The sequence below is a fragment of the Saccopteryx bilineata genome, chromosome 2 (genome assembly GCF_036850765.1).
Source record: "Saccopteryx bilineata isolate mSacBil1 chromosome 2, mSacBil1_pri_phased_curated, whole genome shotgun sequence".
Classification (NCBI taxonomy): Eukaryota; Metazoa; Chordata; class Mammalia; order Chiroptera; family Emballonuridae; genus Saccopteryx; species Saccopteryx bilineata.
This window is the reverse complement of record NC_089491.1, coordinates 273,303,386-273,320,758: the sequence shown is the minus strand read 5'-3', so window position 1 is coordinate 273,320,758 and position 17,373 is coordinate 273,303,386. Positions and strand designations below refer to the sequence as shown.

At 50.4% G+C, this 17,373-nt stretch overlaps 1 protein-coding gene across 1 annotated transcript in view; it reads right to left on the bottom strand.

The window, feature by feature from the left end:
• The window catches only part of DNAH10 (dynein axonemal heavy chain 10), a 135,871-nt gene that overhangs the window by 35,572 nt on the left and 82,926 nt on the right, over positions 1–17,373 (bottom strand). Inside the window, exons 33-44 of the mRNA XM_066260762.1 lie at positions 16,538–16,672; positions 15,853–16,005; positions 15,426–15,614; positions 12,737–12,883; positions 12,063–12,254; positions 9,359–9,477; positions 7,444–7,602; positions 5,175–5,310; positions 4,037–4,159; positions 2,675–2,809; positions 2,003–2,219; positions 1,087–1,206 (exon numbers count right to left, since the gene is read on the bottom strand). Coding sequence (XP_066116859.1) covers positions 1,087–1,206; positions 2,003–2,219; positions 2,675–2,809; positions 4,037–4,159; positions 5,175–5,310; positions 7,444–7,602; positions 9,359–9,477; positions 12,063–12,254; positions 12,737–12,883; positions 15,426–15,614; positions 15,853–16,005; positions 16,538–16,672 — 1,825 coding nt within the window. The remainder of the gene's footprint in view (positions 1–1,086; positions 1,207–2,002; positions 2,220–2,674; positions 2,810–4,036; positions 4,160–5,174; positions 5,311–7,443; positions 7,603–9,358; positions 9,478–12,062; positions 12,255–12,736; positions 12,884–15,425; positions 15,615–15,852; positions 16,006–16,537; positions 16,673–17,373) is intronic.

Below are 17,373 nucleotides of genomic sequence, written 5' to 3'. Positions count from 1 at the left end.
TCCCCTCCCGCAACCAAGGCTCCATTGGAGCAAAGTTGGCCCGGGTGCTGAGGACGGCTCCACGGCCTCTGCCTCAGGTGCTAGAATGGCTCTGGTTGCAATGGAGCAACACCCCAGATGGGCAGAGCATCACTCCCTGGTCGGCTTGCCAGGTGGATCCCTGTTGGGCACATGCAGGAGTCTGTCTGTCTCCCTGCTTCTCATTTTATAAAAATACAAAAAAAAAAATGTATCGATGAGTAAAACCTTCTTCTTACACACTCTTCCCCAGTGATTACTTTCAATACCTCTGTGGAGGCACAACCTACATACCATAACATGCACCCATTTTAAAGGAAGGATTCCATGAGGCTGGTACATTTCTACAGCTGTGCCATTAACGCCACAGTCCAGGTTCAGAGCCCTGGACCATCCAGCTCTGACCTGCACTCAGGCTACTGTAGCTAAGCAGCTCTGTGGCTCCCGCCACTCACGTATCTGCAGGACCTGGTTTCCTGACCAACAACTTCCTCCAGAGACGAAGTAAAACCTCGAATCCAGGACTGGCTCACCCTACATCAGCAGTTTTTAACTTGGATGGTTCCTGAGGAAAGAGGTGTGCCTCACTCTGTACGAGCTAACAATAGACGCTTGTTTTGTGAAAACAGTCAGTCTCCTTGTGACCCAAGTCACCAGGGTACATTTAAAATATGGCTCAGTATATAAACATGACTTTTCAAGGAAACATCTCTTTCAAAAGGCTGCCTTGCTTTTGTTCCTTCCTTCCCATGCCCAGACGGCACCGTGGGCTGAGGGAGCCCATGGAATGTGAGGGGAACAAGCAGCCTCCAGCCCCCTTGGCTCTCTCGTGAGGATCAGCATGCCTGGGGGAGGGTCTGAAGATGCTCAGAGCCAGCCACCCTAAAGGGAATCGAAAGTCCCACCCTCCTGGCAAGGCCCATATCTTACTCTCCTCAGTTTCTCTCAACCAGCCATGTAGGTGGGACTCAGAGTGCCACAGAGACCATGGGATCTTCTTCGCTTCCTCACAGAATGAGAGGCATACACTCTTAAGCCAAAAAGCAGGGGCTGGGTTCTCTCACTCACCCAGGATGTCAATGAATCTCCTCTCATGAGAATGAATGTACTCTGGAACTAGCTGACTCCATGGCACCCATTTTTTCTGCTCAGAATCAAAATGGAAGTCGTATAAGGTTGGAAGCTGACCTGTAGTAGATAATGGTCCGTCTCACTTTGACCGTAGACGTGGACATACACAATCAGTTCTGGCACATGTTTGAAATGAGCTACGGCAACTTTCCGAGAACTCTGAACTCACATGGCTCACTTGGCATGCAGACACTTACCGGGCCCTCAGCACTAACACCCCCCCGTTCACTGAGCGCACTGAGCACCCTGGACCAGTGCTACCCGCCCACTGTGCAGAGGCTCACTGAGCCCTTCCCTGTGACTACAGCATGGTCCCTACGCTTAGCTGCTGGTGGGTTGGGTGGGAGAGACAGAGACAAGTGAGCAGGCAGTTTCAACGCAGAATGCCAGGTTCTGCGATGGGGAGGGTATCACACGGCAGCCCCCCCATGAAGGCATCTCACCAAGGTGCAATAGGAAGGAGACTGAGAGGCAACAGGTGCGTGGGGAGCCTCAGCCCTTCCCTGCACCCATACATCCGTACCCTGATCGCCAACCACAGGGATGCTGTGCAAACCCAGCTTTAAGGAAAGTTCCCTCACGCCCCTCTCCCCTAAACAGCTCGCCACAGCATACGTGCCTAAGTGGGGGGGGGGTAGGTTAGACTCCTGGAGAAAGGGGGCTTCTGCCATGCAGTTCACGCACTGGAACTCCTGAGGGCACCACCAGGTGCTCTGACTGCTGCCTGCCCCTCGACAGGAGCAAACAAGCCGGGAACCCCATGCACATGACATACGACAAAGCAAGGCCACGTCCTCTGAAAACCTAACCTGCAGTGTTCTCAGCAGGAAAACAGGTCACACTCGGTTCCTACCTGGCAGTTCCCCGGGCCTGGCCCAAACCCCATCCGTGTCTGCGGAGGGCAAAGAAGCAAGGCGTTTAACACACTCGTTAAATTTCGCCCTGCCGCTGTCCAGCAGGGACGCGCCCAGAGAGCAGTACAGGGCCTCCAGGAAGTAGCACTCCAGGAGATCGGGGTCCTCCACTTCTCCTTCCAGGAACGCATCTAGCATCTTGGTCAGCTGGGTTACCTGGCACACAAGAAAGTGCCTGGGTCGGCCCATGTATCCTCCCCATCACAGACACACCTGGGGTCAGCTCCAGTCATAAATCCTGGGACCCCCGATCCCAGAGCGATGGGAGCACGTGACCAGATCCCAGAGCTATGGGAGCATGTGACCAGGTCCCAGAGTGCTGGGAGCACGTGACCAGGTCCCAGAGCGGTGGAAGCACATAACCAGATCCCAGAGTGCTGGGAGCATGTGACCAGGTCCCGGAGTAGTGGGGGCACATGACCCCGCCCTAGTGGTTCAGGCAGACAGAGCATATTCTGCCCAGGGTCACATCACATGAGAGAGCAGCGTGTCCTCCTCGCCATCGCCTGCAGTGTTCCAGTTCACCTGCTGGGCCTCTCTGCCCCCCTGAAGGCCCACGGCGGGCTCTTCCTTGGGGAAGAACCCCTCTGCTCACAGGGACTGTTTCTCACCATATTCAGGCCTGTCTGAGGCACTATCGTCTTCAGCTTCTCCCCGTGTCGTCCGTCCACGAAGCCTTCCACTATCACGTCAATGAGATAGGGCACGTACTTCTCAAAGAGGCTCTGCAGGTAGCCTTGCTCCACCTGCGGGAGGGCAGAAGTCCAAGGCATGCGTGTAGGGGTTCCTTTATTTAAACGCAAGTCCATGACAAGCTCTTCTTGTCAGCAGAGGGGGTGAGAAACAGCCTCTGATGAATGATAAACCCGGCAGATGAGGGAACTCCCACAGCAGCGCCTTATGTTTTAGAGAAGTGTGTGTTTTACAACCCACTGTCCTTCATCCTGAGGCATCTCATTTCAGTGCCATGGAGTCTATCCCCACTGCCTGGAGGGTGGCAGGCTCCACCTCACGGAGCAGGGAAGGGGCTGGTCATCTTAGAGTGTAAGTGACGCAGCCACAGTCACCCAGCAGAGCTCGCACCGTCTGGGAGGCCCCTCTCCCCATCGCGGCACTGACCACTGTCTAACCCCCTATGGCAGTGGCCCAGATGGTGCGATCACGTTTCCCTCCATCTTCTCAGGGGTGATCACGTCCTGATTTCCAATTCACCACCAGCCTAGCAGTCCTGTAGAAATCTGCCCTGTGTCCCTCTGAAAGTGTAGTCATTATGTCCTGCGTCTGGGCAAGCCACAACCTTCACATAACTGTCACATCTACCTCTGCCCCTTTCAATGAAGCCTAACGCTAAGATAAGGTCTTTCTGAGCAGCCCTGGGACAACACATCACGTGGTTTGAGGTCAGCCAAAATCATCAGATCTCAATACATAACAAGCTGGGTCCTCCGCACACTGATTTCACCCCACTGTGCAAAGGAGGAGGAGTTGGGCACCTCTTAGAGACACATCTCTCACACGCTGGGCCCCGCCGGACCACAGGCTGCCTACTACAAAGAGTAAGCCAAACCCGGCCTGCCACCTGCTTTTGTCAAGTTTTGTTGGTACGAGGCTATGGCCCTTCATGCCTCGGTGGCAGCATTGAGTAGTTGCAAAAGAAACTGTATGACCCACGATGTTTATAATATTTACTTCATCCCCCTTTACAGAAAAAAAAAAGGTGTCGACCCTTGGTCTAGACTATCAGAATCACTACCTATCTCACTGGCTGTGCATTACTTGAAAGGCTAGTGAGTGTGTCTTCCATGCTTCCCTCGAATGTATTGATAACATTAAGTGCACAAGATCATGAACTGGCCAAGGCCACGAAAAGGAACAGGTAAGGACCGTCAATTACAAACATCAGTCCAGGTTATGCTTATCCAACTAGCCACCAATGCTAACAACTGTAGGTTCATTTCAGAAATGATGTTCACCTTGTTTTGTATTTGATTAATCCATTTTTTCCAGTGCGGTTGGTATTTCAAATTTTTAGGGTCCACATACACCATTCCACATCGAGACACAGTTGCAGGAGAAGCATACTGTAGATCTCCAACCTGAGGAAATAAAAGAAAACTGGTCCTGTCTACAGCTGCAAACAGCTGGGCTACACCGGTGCAAAGTTTTCACGACTGCATGAAACCCGAGTCATAACCAGATTAACACAGATCTCAGGAGGCTTCTAATTGAACGTTTACATTTCTCATGAGAAGATTCTACATCTCTGATGTAGCACCTTTTAAACTTTTCAATTACTGTAAAATTAATGTGAAAATAGGCTGTAGAATACCTGACAAAAATAAAAATGTATAAAGAGGAAAATAAGCTACCCAAAAATCCCACCAAGAAACAAACATTATGATGGAGTATCTACCTTTTAGTCATTTTTCTTTCATTTTCTTTAATGTAGTTGAGATTGGGTAGATAAGACTTCGTAAGTATGCATCTAAACCAGCAATATTAATACACATACCTCTCTTGCCATGAAAAAAAGATGCATTTCAGTCAGCCAATAGGATAATGACACGCACAAATACTCATGCACAGATAGAAAGTTTGAAAAAACAAATGAAGGTAAGATAAAAGCAAACAGTGTGAGATAAAAAGCAAGAAGACAATTACAAATTCCCGGCCAAAAATCAGAAGGCTCAGAAAGAAAGTTAATATGATCACAGTATATTAGCTGGTTCTACAGTAAAGATTTCCATATTCATAATAATGTAAATAGTATTTACTGGTTTAACTGACTTAGCAATGTAGTATTTTAAGAAGCGGAGGTGGGCTGTTGATACCTGTCCGCAGATAACACACAGACCTGATAAAGAAAGAAGCGCTTGCTCAGTGTGTTACTTACACGTGTCAGCACAACCACCAGAAGAAAGAGGGGAGAAAAGCAGTGACCTCTGGGACACAGTACAGAAGGGTCACGGGGAGGGGAGCTGTACTCATCAAAAACTCTGCTGCACTGTTTGCGTTTTCTGTAACCAGCTATATTTATTCCCACTTTAACCAACATTTAACATTTTAATTGAAAGACAGACTTTTGCTCAAAATTCTTGTCCGCTCACTTGCCTCAAAGAGCAGAGCACAGTGCGCCTGCAGCCGGATGCGCTCGCCGTTGGCCAGTGTCAGCAGCTTGTTGTCGTCCATCACGGAGTTCATGTTCTCCACCCACAGGGCATCCACATCGCCATCAAACAAGATGTACCTGCAGCAAGCGAAGGAGACTGAGCACGGGCCCCGGGGCCTGGTGTAACTCCCCCCCCCCCCCCGTTTCTGCTGTGCGTCTTCTCCTGGGCCCAGAGACACAGCACCCTACCGGGCCCAGAGGTTTTTCCCGTAAGACAAGAAGGACAAGAGAGCACACGACACCGTCTGAGTTAATGGCCGACATTCAGAATCAGGGAACTCTGGCAAGATGGAAGGTCTGACAGCACAGACCTGTGTTCCTGCATGGAGACAAGTCCGCTGGTGCCCCGTGAGGACCCCGGAAGGTGTCACAGTCCACCTCATTCTTTTCTTTCAATTATAGTTGAAATTAATTATAATTTTATATTCGTTTCAGGTGGACAGCATAGTAGTTACACATTCATGTACATTACAAAGTGATCCCCCGATGAGTCTACCGTCCACCTGACACCATCCACAGTTATTACAACAGTATTGACTATATTCCTTGTGCTGGACTTCACATCCCTGTGACAGGTTTGTAGCACCTCATCCCTTTCTTAAACCTGAGACTGAACGTGGATTGTGATTTACCACTGGTCTGACACCTACTTTTCTTATGGCACAGTTGAGAGAAAAGGAAAGTATTTCATATACCCATGTGTACTGGGTTGAATGGTGGCCTCCCCCAAAAGGTATGTCCATCCAAAACCTGAGAACATGACCTTGTTGGAAAAAAATGTCTTTGCGGATGTAGCTAAGGATCTTGAGATGAGATTATCCAGGGTGCGCCTAATCCAGTTTCAGGTGTCCTCACGGAGAGACAGCCATGTGAGGACGGAGACAGAGATTAGAGTGATACAGCCACGAGCCAAGGCATGCCTGGAGCCACCAGAGGTGGGGAGAGGCAAGGAAGGACTTCCTCGGAAACCTTCAGAGGGAGCAGAGCCCCATCTTTAGACTTCTGGCCTCCGGAACTGTGAGAGAGTAAGTTTCGGTGATATGCAGCCTCCTAGTCTGTGGTAGTTCACCCCGGCAGCTGTCAGGAAGCTAAGACACCATGTTCCTTGGCCCACTGTCCTCTCTGATGCTACCGGCTGCTCCCCGGGCAGCACCTGAGTCCACACGCCCCGCTTTGCACGCCACCTGCCCCACTGTTCCGGCTACAGGACGCTTCCACTCTGTGGCCATAATGGGTCCCATCACAGCAAAGGCCATCTCCCAAGGCCGGGGCTCTGCTCTCCTACAGTGTTGGAATAGTGGTTAGCTGTTGCTTCCATTCAACTCACTGATATGACTCACTGGATTTTTTGCAGCAGTAACCTTTTGGTTTATTTTCTCCCAGGGCTTTTTATTTTAAGTAATTTCAAACTCAGAGTTACAAGAATAGAATAGGACAAAGAACTCTCATATGCCCTCCAATCAGATTCACCAATTCTTCACATTTTGCCACATCTGTGCTCTCTTCTTCTCTCTCTGTCTCTCTGAATATGAGAACATTTCCTAAGAACAAGCACTTTCTCTTACGTAACTACAGCACAACTGTCAAACTCAGGAAATTTAGTACCAAGAGAATACTATCATCTAACGTATAGTCTATATCCAAATTTCGCCAGCTGTCCCAGTAGAAAGTCTTCGTTTCACAGTCGTCACAGGGAGACTAGGTCCAGCTACTGGCAACAGGTGCTGAAACCACTGGGGAAGGTTAGAGGAGGAATGAGGTGCTTACAGAGTCATAGGGTATCCTCCACAGGTTGATATCAATTGAGAGAAAAATGGCAGACGCTACCTGAACCTAGTGATCCAAGTTAAAACCACCAATAATGGGGTAAACCAATGTCAAGTGCTCCTGATGAGACATCAGGACACCAGGTCACCGCTGAGATTCCTGCAAAGATGCGTGGTCTGCATCCAACCAGGAAGAAGCACCGCACAAACCCAAACCCAGAGCCTTCTGTACAGCAGCTGGCACGAAACTCCCAGAGCATCGAGGCCATCAGGAAGCTGCACCATTGCAGCTGAGGACGCTGATTGAGACAAGGCGTGAAGAGCCCTGAGATGGTAGCTGGCACTTTGTGAGCACAGTGCCAGGCACCACCGTCTGCTTACCCATCGTGCTTAGCTAATTAACGTGAAGTAACACAGGCTCTCTCCCCTCGCCACAGATACTCACTTTCGCTCCTTCTTATCTGTTGGCTTGTTGATCTCCCTGAAGATGTTGGACAGCACCCCGTCCGTCCAGTCCCGGGTGGTGGGGTCTAGGATGCCGTACAGCTCTATGACACTCATAGCCTTGGGGTTCAGGACGTACAGCTTTGTCGTCAGTCCAAGCCTAAACCAGAAGAGGACTCAGCGCGTTAGGGAAACCCTAGGCCACCGCGTAGGGGATTAAATATTTTCAATCTAATCCAAAATTTAAAATGCAATTCACACACACTCTCCACTGGGCTTCCCACTCAGTGCAAGGGGACCGCCTTTCACCGAATCCGTGGCCCCAACACTAGCGAGGCCTGAATGGAAAGCACGGCTCTGCCTTTTGAGGATGAGAAGCTATCTTCCTGTACACTTGGTTCATGTCCAGTACACACTCAGGCACGTGACATGTTTGTGTGAACATTCCCTAACCAGGGCACAGGATATACATCTGTCATCAGGACAACACGACAAGCCTTTGAGCTCCTAACATTGAATCCCTCACATTTACAGGATGACTGCTCTGTGGCTGACTATAAGGCACATGTGATTCCCACAATGCTATGGGATGAAGTCATCTACAGAAAACTAAAGTTCACATAAACCATAGTTCACAATTAACAAAACACATAAAAATAGAAATAACAGTGGCACATATGTATACCCTTAGAGGACTGTCCTATACTTTACCTCACAATGAATTAGTTAAAGGGTGAAATGCAGGATGGTTGTGACAAAACCCTCTTAAAATCAAGAAGCCACTGTCCACTGGTTCTCCCAAAAGAAAAGATATGAAGTGACTGCCACTCATTAGGCTCTCTAGACTCCCTAGAAATGCCACTGTCACCAGGATTACAAGGGCAGATCTGTAATCTGTAATCCCAGAGTGTTGCTGGGATACTGGCAGGCGCCCCAGCATTTCTAGGATCTGGTTACTGCTTAAGAGAAGAGGGTAGAGTCAGAACACCGGTTTTCCCTGCGAGCACACTGTGCCCTGCGGGTGTCTATGATATCCCGCACCAGGAGGGCGAGGTCCCATCTCCTTCCAGCAGCACTGCCCCTGCGGGACTGGTGAGGACAAGGCGTTGAGGGAGGTGACTCTCTCTTTCGGTCACTCTGATGTCCTGAGTGTTGTGCAATGGTCGGACTCCTGACTGATTTTATTTTTATTTATTTATTTTTTTCATTTTTCTGAAGCTGGAAACAGGGAGAGACAGTCAGACAGACTCCTGCATGTGCCCGACCGGGATCCACCCGGCACACCCACCAGGGGCGACGCTCTGCCCACCAGGGGGCGATGCTCTGCCAATCCTGGGCGTCGCCATATTGCGACCAGAGCCACTCTAGCACCTGGGGCAGAGGCCACAGAGCCATCCCCAGCGCCCGGGCCATCTTTGCTCCAATGGAGCCTTGGCTGCGGGAGGGGAAGAGAGAGACAGAGAGGGAAAGCGCGGCGGAGGGGTGGAGAAGCAAATGGGCGCTTCTCTTGTGTGCCCTGGCCGGGAATCGAACCCGGGTCCTCCGCACGCTAGGCCGACGCTCTACCGCTGAGCCAACCAGCCAGGGCTCCTGACTGATTTTAAAAGAGCAGTCCGAACACTGAGAAAATGTGACTTCAGTTACTTTTTAAAATGTCCTTATTAGACAGTCTGTAAAACACTCGTTTCACATACAAACCCATTCAGTCTGGTGCACCAAAGAGCCATTGTCTGGTCTTCCAAAATATTCTGAATAAACCATTAATGAGACGAGCAAAGATGTGATGCATTTAAAGGGGTGCTGAGGACAGACGTAGCCTCCCAGGGAATCAGAGAGCAGTGAGGGATGGGTAACACCCCTCCAGCCTTGCTGTAAACCCACCCAGCCGCCAGGCCTCCCGCAGAGGTCATACTCACTTGGTCTGGGCCTGACACAGAGCATTAATGACCACGGACTTGCCCCCGCCCGTGGGCCCCACCACCATGGTCGTGTGGCGGGTTAACATGGTCTCGTACAACTGGACAACTTTATCCACCTGCGGAACAAAATTCGCAGCTGGGTTAAAACACAGCTTTTTTTTTTTTTTTTTTTTTTTTTATTTCTAGATTTGAGAGAGAGAGAGAGAGAGAGAGAGAGAGAGAGACAAAGAGAAAAACATCAATTTGTTGTTTTATTTATTTATTCATTCACTGGCGATCTGTGCATAGGTGCCCTGACTGGGGATCCTTGGCATATTGGGATGATGCTCTAACCAACTGAGCTACCCAGCCAGAGCAAAACACATCTTTTTTAAAAAACAAAAACAAAAACAAAAGCTTCATTGAGCTCTAGTTCACATATTATACAATTCATCCATTAAAAGTGTACAATTCGGCCCTGGCCGGTTGGCTCAGTGGTAGAGCGTCGGCCTGGCATGCAGGAGTCCCAGGTTCGATTCCCGGCCAGGGCACACAGGAGAAGCGCCCATCTGCTTCTCCACCCCTCCCCCTCTCCTTCCTCTCTGTCTCTCTCTTCCCCTCCTGCAGCCAAGGCTCCACTGGAGCAAAGTTTGCGCGGGCGCTGAGGATGGCTCTGTGGCCTCTGCCTCAGGTGCTAGAGTGGCTCTGATTGCGGCAGAGCGAAGCCCCAAGCTGGGCAGAGCATCACCCCCTGGTGGGCATGCCGGGTGGATGCCAGGTGGATCCCGGTCAGGTGCATGCGGGAGTCTGTCTGTCTGCCTCCCCGTTTCCAGCTTCAGAAAAGTACAAAAAAAAAAAAGTGTACAATTTGATGATTTTTAGTAGGTCCAAAAGGTTGTGGAACAGGCAGCACATTCAATCTTACGTTTCCATCACTCCTTTCCCCTGAAACCCCGTACTCATTAGTCCCCTGTCCCAAGCCTGTTTCTTCCGGCCCCTGCCACCCTAATCCACTTCCTGTCTCTATGATTTTCCCATCCTCAACATATAGATGGAAGGGCATCAGTGGAACCATCCGATAAATACGACACCTTTGGTGTCTGGATTCTCTCACGCAGCATTACGTTCTCAAGGTTCACCTACGTTGTGGCAGGAGTCAGTGCCTCATTCCTCTTCATGGCTGTGTGATATTCCACTGTGTGGCTGGAGCACGTTTTGCTTATCCTATTTCATCCTCTCATGGACATTTGCATTGTTTCCATTTTTTTGGGCTCTTATGAACAATGCTGCCATAAACATTCACATGCAAGTTTCTGTGTGGACACAGCTTCTCATTTCCCTTGGGGACATGCCTAGGAGTGGACCTGCTGGGTCACACGGTAACTCTATGTTTCACTTTCTGAGGAACCACAGACTGGTTTCCACACCGGCTGAACCACTGCACACTGTCTGCAGAAAACACATCTTCTTAAACAACTGCCTCCGAAGGAAAATGTCAAGGTCAGTGCCCCCTGCCCAAGCTGGAGGTCGCTGAGTAGCCTGATGCCCCGAGGTGCCCTGACCAGAGGCAGCCGCCCTGGGCCCGCAGAACACTTTGGCAATAATTTTTGGCTTCATGACAACATATACCATTTTACAGGCTTCAGGTGATCAAACTCCTACTGACAATGTCTCATTTAGATTTTTGGTGAAACTGGCAGAGGAAGAAAGATGAGCTGGAGAGAGCACCTTGGATAGTTGAGCCCCAAAACAAAATACTTCAGTTACCTGATTATATTATGCAAAACAAGCAAACGAACAAAACTGGAAGGTAGTCCATCCACACAATGAAATAGTATTCAGCCGCAATAAAGCAGGCAATTCTCCCCACTGCTGGAAAGTGAATGACCCTGGGACACTGTGCTAAGTGAAATGCCCCAGACGCAGAAGGGTGGAGACTGTGCGGCTCCCTTGATGTGAGGTATGGGAGTGCTCGGAGCCACAGACAGAGAGGGGGGCGCTGCTCCGGGGGCTGGCGGAGGGACAGGTGCGAGTCAGTGCTCGACGGGGACAGAGTTGCCGCTGGCGGAGGGACAGGTGGGAGTCAGTGCTCGACGGGGACAGAGTTGCCGCTGGCGGAGGGACAGGTGCGAGTCAGTGCTCGACGGGGACAGAGTTGCCGCTGGCGGAGGGACAGGTGCGAGTCAGTGCTCGACGGGGACAGAGTTGCCGCTGGCGGAGGGACAGGTGCGAGTCAGTGCTCGACGGGGACAGAGTTGCCGCTGGCGGAGGGACAGGTGCGAGTCAGTGCTCGACGGGGACAGAGTTGCCGCTGGCGGAGGGACAGGTGCGAGTCAGTGCTCGACGGGGACAGAGTTGCCGCTGGCGGAGGGACAGGTGCGAGTCAGTGCTCGACGGGGACAGAGTTGCCGCTGGCGGAGGGACAGGTGCGAGTCAGTGCTCGACGGGGACAGAGTTGCCGCTGGCAGAGGGACAGGTGGGAGTCAGTGCTCGACGGGGACAGAGTTGCCGCTGGCAGAGGTGAAATGGTTCTGTAGACAGTGGCGGTGACGGCTGCACATCAGTGAGTGCACTTAATGCCACTGAACTGTGCACTGAAAAATGGTTAAGATGATAAGTTTTATGTTACCTGTACCTTGCCACAATTAAAAAAAAAAATCCCTAAAGGAAATGAGAGGACACAGAAGAGGTGGCGGAACTCTGGCTTTTGGCAGGCTTTTACCTGGATAGGCAGGACAATGAAGCCGCTCTCCTCAAGCACCTGTTCAACCGCGTCGTTGAAGCTGGGGTAGCGAACGCGTGGGCAGTCTAGCCCGGGAAACAGATCGGAGATCAAGCCAAGAAAGAGAGGGACATCTTCAAAGACGAACTTGGGCAGGTTCATGTCGCGAAGAGCTCTCATCAGCACCACGTCCTGGACAGAACAAAACACAGGCGTCTTCAAAGCTGTTTCCAAAAGACCCAGGGCCAGTCCAGAAATCCTCTTACAAAATATAAAGTGCAATTTTATAGAGAAAATAAAACAGAACATTTCAAGTGCAGTCTCTAAGGAAACGCAGGGGCAGCACTGACTGAACCGTCCTTCCCAGTCAGTTCTGTGCCCAAGAAACACAACCACACCTCTCGCGTTGACCGCAAAGAGGAAAAAGGACTCACGCTCCCGCTTTTGCGAGAACTGTGTTTATCCCACCCCACCATCCCACAGCGGTGGAAGCATCGCAGCTTGGTTCTGTGAAGATGATGAACTTGACCTTACAGCAATCAGTCAAATTAGGGGACAACAGTAAATTAAGGACAGGCAACCAAATGAAATGACAGCTAAGACTAGAACATTCTGTTGAGCACAGAACTGTGCTCCGTCATCTCCATCCCGACCAAACGCACATGGCCCCCTACCTCTTTCAGTTCGGAAGAACCTCTCTTCAGCTCACCGGCCATGACCAACACCGACTTCAGGGCTCGGAGTCCAAAATCATAGTGATGCTGCTTGGAGAGCTGCTCCCGCGCCAGCTTGTAAAGGACAGTCATCTTCTTGGCCAGAGTCTTTCAGGATCGAAGGAGAGGGAAAATAAAGAAAATGGCCAAAGGCGTTCAGACGAAGTTGCACTACAAACAAGCAAGTCTTGCCTCCGACAGAAGTACTAGGATGGGTCCTTCACTCCCCCCCCCCCGAATTTAGAAGTGGGAAGGCAGTCAGACTTCCACATGCACCCCGACTGGGATCCACTCAGCATGCCCACCAGGGGGCGATGCTCTGCCCATCTGGGCCATTGCTCCTCTGCAACTGGAGCCATTCTAGCTCCTGAGGCAGAGGCCATGGAGCCATCCTCAGCACCTGGGCCAACTTTGCTCCAGTGGAGCCTTGGCTGCAGGAGGGGAAGAGAGAGATGAGAGAAAGGAGAGGGGGAAGGGCGGAGAAGCAGATAGGCGCCTATCCTGTGTGCCCTGACCAGGAATCAAACCCAGAACTTCCACAGGCCAGGCCAACGCTCAACCACTGAGCCAACTGGCCAGGGCCGGGTCCTTCACTTTTAACAATGATAAATTAAGGACTGATTTAAAAGAACAGCAGCCTTACCAAAATCTGGTGACTAACCTTGGAAGCTAAGGGAAATCTTAACTGCTTCAACATTTTAACCCATGGTGCTCACACTCCAAAACTATGCTTCCTGTTTATTGTGACCTAAACATATGGTGAAGGCTTCTCCTGTGACCGTGTTGGAGGGCCACTCAGCCACCTCGACCACATCAAGGACACAGAGCCTGCTGGTCCCTGAGGATGCCACAGGGATCTGGCTCACAAAAAGCAAGACTCACGGGCCTCACAATGCTAGCTCAAAATCTGGACAACCTAACAGGCAGTAAGACCCTTTTTTAAAAATGCAGAAGAGTGCCTGACCTGTGGTGGCACAGTGGATAAAGCATCGACCTGGAATGCTGAGGTCGCCAGTTCAAAACCCCAGGCTTACCCAGTCAAGGCACATATAATAAGCAATCAATGACAAACTAAAGAGAAGCAACTATGAGTTGATGCTTCTCACTTCCCCAACCTCCTCTCTCTATAAAATCAATTTTAAAAATCTTAAAATTTTTTTAAATGTAGAAAAGCAACCTAACAATCCTTTATGTTAAAGTATTTGCTACTTTGTACCTTTTCCAGAATCTTCTATAAAAATGTGCATATTTTATACATGTTTTAAACAATGATAAAGGAGATATATATATATTTATATGGTCTACTGGAAAGTTCTGTCTGTTTCTATCACAACAAGTAAGCACATGTTTATTTGGCACATGTATGCCTCTCTATTTTTATCACTTAATGTATACATACTGACGTAGCAAATTAACTAAAACAAAGTTGATTCACGTTAGTCTTATGTATGAAGCGATAGTGTACCCATGGCTACTGACAAAGTTCATTTACGCCACTGTATTGTATACGAATTTCACAAGGAAGAAATGCTACAGAAGCATGTAGATTGTAGAAATTTATTGAAAGTGTTTGGTGAAGGTACAGTTTCTGAAAGGACATGCAGAAGATGGTTCGAAAAATTCGAAACAGGTGATTTCAACCTTTCTGATAAGCCACGTTCTGGGCGACCATCTTTGATCGATGACGATGTTGTTAAGACCATGTTGGAGCAAGATCCTTTTCTGACAACATCGGAGATCGCAGAAAAGCTTAATTCAGCTCAGCAAACCATTTCGGACCATATTCAGAAGATAGGATTGGTGTGAAAATATATTATTTAATAAAGTTTATTGGCGGTAAGAAAAATTTGTATTTTGTTTTATTCCAGAAATGAACAGAATTTTCCGGTAGACCTTATATATCTATATTAAAGCCACATACTCTCAAGCGTATGAGGCTAAGTGAAAGCCCTCAAAGAGTTGACACAGTATGATTCGTGTATAGGAGTGAAATGCGAAAGTGGATAAAGCATCGACCTGGTACACTGAGGTCGCTGGTTTGAAACTCCAGGCTTGCCTGGTCAAGGCACATATGGGAGTTGATGCTTCCTGCTCCTCCTTCCTTCTCTCTCTCTCTCCCCTAAAATGAACAAATAAAATCTTAAAAAAAAAAGGACTGCATCAGAAGATTCTCGGAGTGACCACTGTAGTGTAGAGAATGACTGGTGATGGCCAGGGGTTAGAGCTGGGGAAGGGAGTGACTGTGAAGGGGTAACTGGGGGACAGTTCCATGTCCTGACTGTGGTGCTGGTTACTTTACACATGTGGTACACACACACCAGAGAGAGCACGTAAAGCCCAGGGGAGTCCAAAGCACGTCTGTGCCCGAGGCAACCGCCTGTGCCGGGCTCCCGATCCTGCCACATGCTTCTGCGTGGAGACGTGAGGCGCTACGTGTGGGGGAAGCTGAAAACTGCACTATCACTGCCACTTCTTATGAGTCAAATTATTACAAATTAAAAGTTATAATTTTAAAAAGAGAGAAAGGAAGAGGAGAGAGACAAAGCAGAAACCGTGTAAAAGTCCCACAAGACGGAAACATCCCAACCCTCCAGTTTGAGGGCGGCCACAGGGCGGGGATGGGACGCCCCTGCTCGGCCCCCCAGCTCACCTTGGCCCCGAGGAAACCCTCGGAGAAGAGCATGATCTCGCAGATCTGCTGCATGTCAGGCACGATCACCACCACCGGCCGGAAAAGCGCCTTCACCGACTCGGGCAGCTCCGTGCGGCCCGCGTAGCCAGGGTTCATGGTGATGAAGATGCCCATTCGTGAGTCCAGTGAGATCTCCTGCCCTTCAAACTGAAGGAAGACAGGGCAGAGGGGGGTCAGGCTACCGGCCATGTGTCTGGGGTTAGCTTGAAGCTCTGAATCACCAAAGCTGCTGACAATTCTGGGAAACCCAACCATCTCAATTAGAAAACAAAAAATCACTGATGAGGAGGCTGGTCTGGAAAGAGCCCACCATCCGATGTTTCCGGGGTGATCGGCGAGTGCCCATCCTGGAAACGTGATGGGCGGGCCCCACACGGCCCCTCACCTGGAACGTGGTGAGCTGATGGATCAGAGCGTTCCGGATTGTCTGAATTTGGGATGAGATGACTGACAGCACGGAGGCGTCGATGCGGTTGAACTCGTCGAAGCAGCCCCAGGCGCCACACTGCGCCAGGCCCGAGAAGATCTTCCCGACGGCCTAGAAACAGGAGACACCTCAGGACACGGGCAATTTCCATTTTTAAAACTGCAGGTGACACACTGCCATGTCACGGGCCACCTCCCATTCACAGGATTTTATAAAATTAAGAATTTTGATGGAAAACTCCAGCTTTCTGGTGTTTTCTTGAAATACTGGAAAATATAGAAACACTGGGCCCACTTTTCCACGTGGCAACAGGCAAGCAAGGCTGAGCGGCAGCCCCCCTGCAGACCGAGCGCTGCTCCCCCCTCCCCCACCAGCCTCCCCACGGCTGGCAGCCACTGGCCGCTTCACTCCCTGTCCACCCGACGCTGGGGCATTCCAGTTCACAACCCTTGCTCTACATGCTGCTCACAGAGCCAACACCTGCCAGTCCCAAGACTGTGCTGGCGGAAGGTTTCCTTCCACATCCTCCCAGCTGTCCCCATGTCATCGTTCGCAAGTACAGGAGGTGAGCCCCTTCCTGCTGGGCCCCAGGTTCACTCTCTGCCCAAAGAGATGGTACCGGAGGGGGACGCCAAGGACTTACTTTGTAATCCATGCCTTCACCGCAGTTGGTTACAACACAGAGCAAGCCCAAGGCTTTGGCCAGGTCCTTGGTGGTCTCGGTTTTGCCAGTGCCTGCTGGGCCGGCAGGGGCCCCCCCGAGGTACATGGACAGTGCCTGTAATAAGCCAAATGCAAAGCGTGTGCTGTCTGACTCACGTGAGGGAGCAGCTGTCCTTTCCCAGTTTACCGGGGTGGCGATGAACAAGGTCACACTCACCTTTCCTGACAGTCATCATGTTTAACATTTCTGTTTTTCCATTAATCTCTACTGACCCCCTGCCCATTATATAGGGACCAGTGTACCAGGCACTAAGCGACATGCTGGGTGCTGTGCCTACCCTGAGGACAATGCCCAGAGCAGGGGCTCATCGACACATGCACATCTTCTGTAGTAAAGCAGTAATCCTGGCCACAGAAAGGTTTGGCCCCGTCTCCAGATCCTACAACCTGAACTCTAAGCTCTTGGAACGTCCTGCCCAAGAAGTGTCCTTGTTTCTCTGGGGACCTTGGGCCACGCAGGAGAGTCTAACAATGTGATTGATGGTGGGGTACTGGGGCCATGTGGTATCAGCCTGATTTCTGGGCTACACTGGAGATGCAGGTCAGCCTCCAGGTAATCATCACGTCCACACCTGTCCCCATTAAAACCCCGGGGCCTCGCCGGGGGCAGTACGTCCTACATGCTGCCACCGCACTGTTGGAAGACACAGTGCTATCTGCGTGGCTATACTGGGGTGGGGTGGGGTGCCTGAAGATCCTGTCCGGTCTCCCAGGGCCTGTCCCATGCCTTTTCCTACTGATGACTTTGGTCTCTGT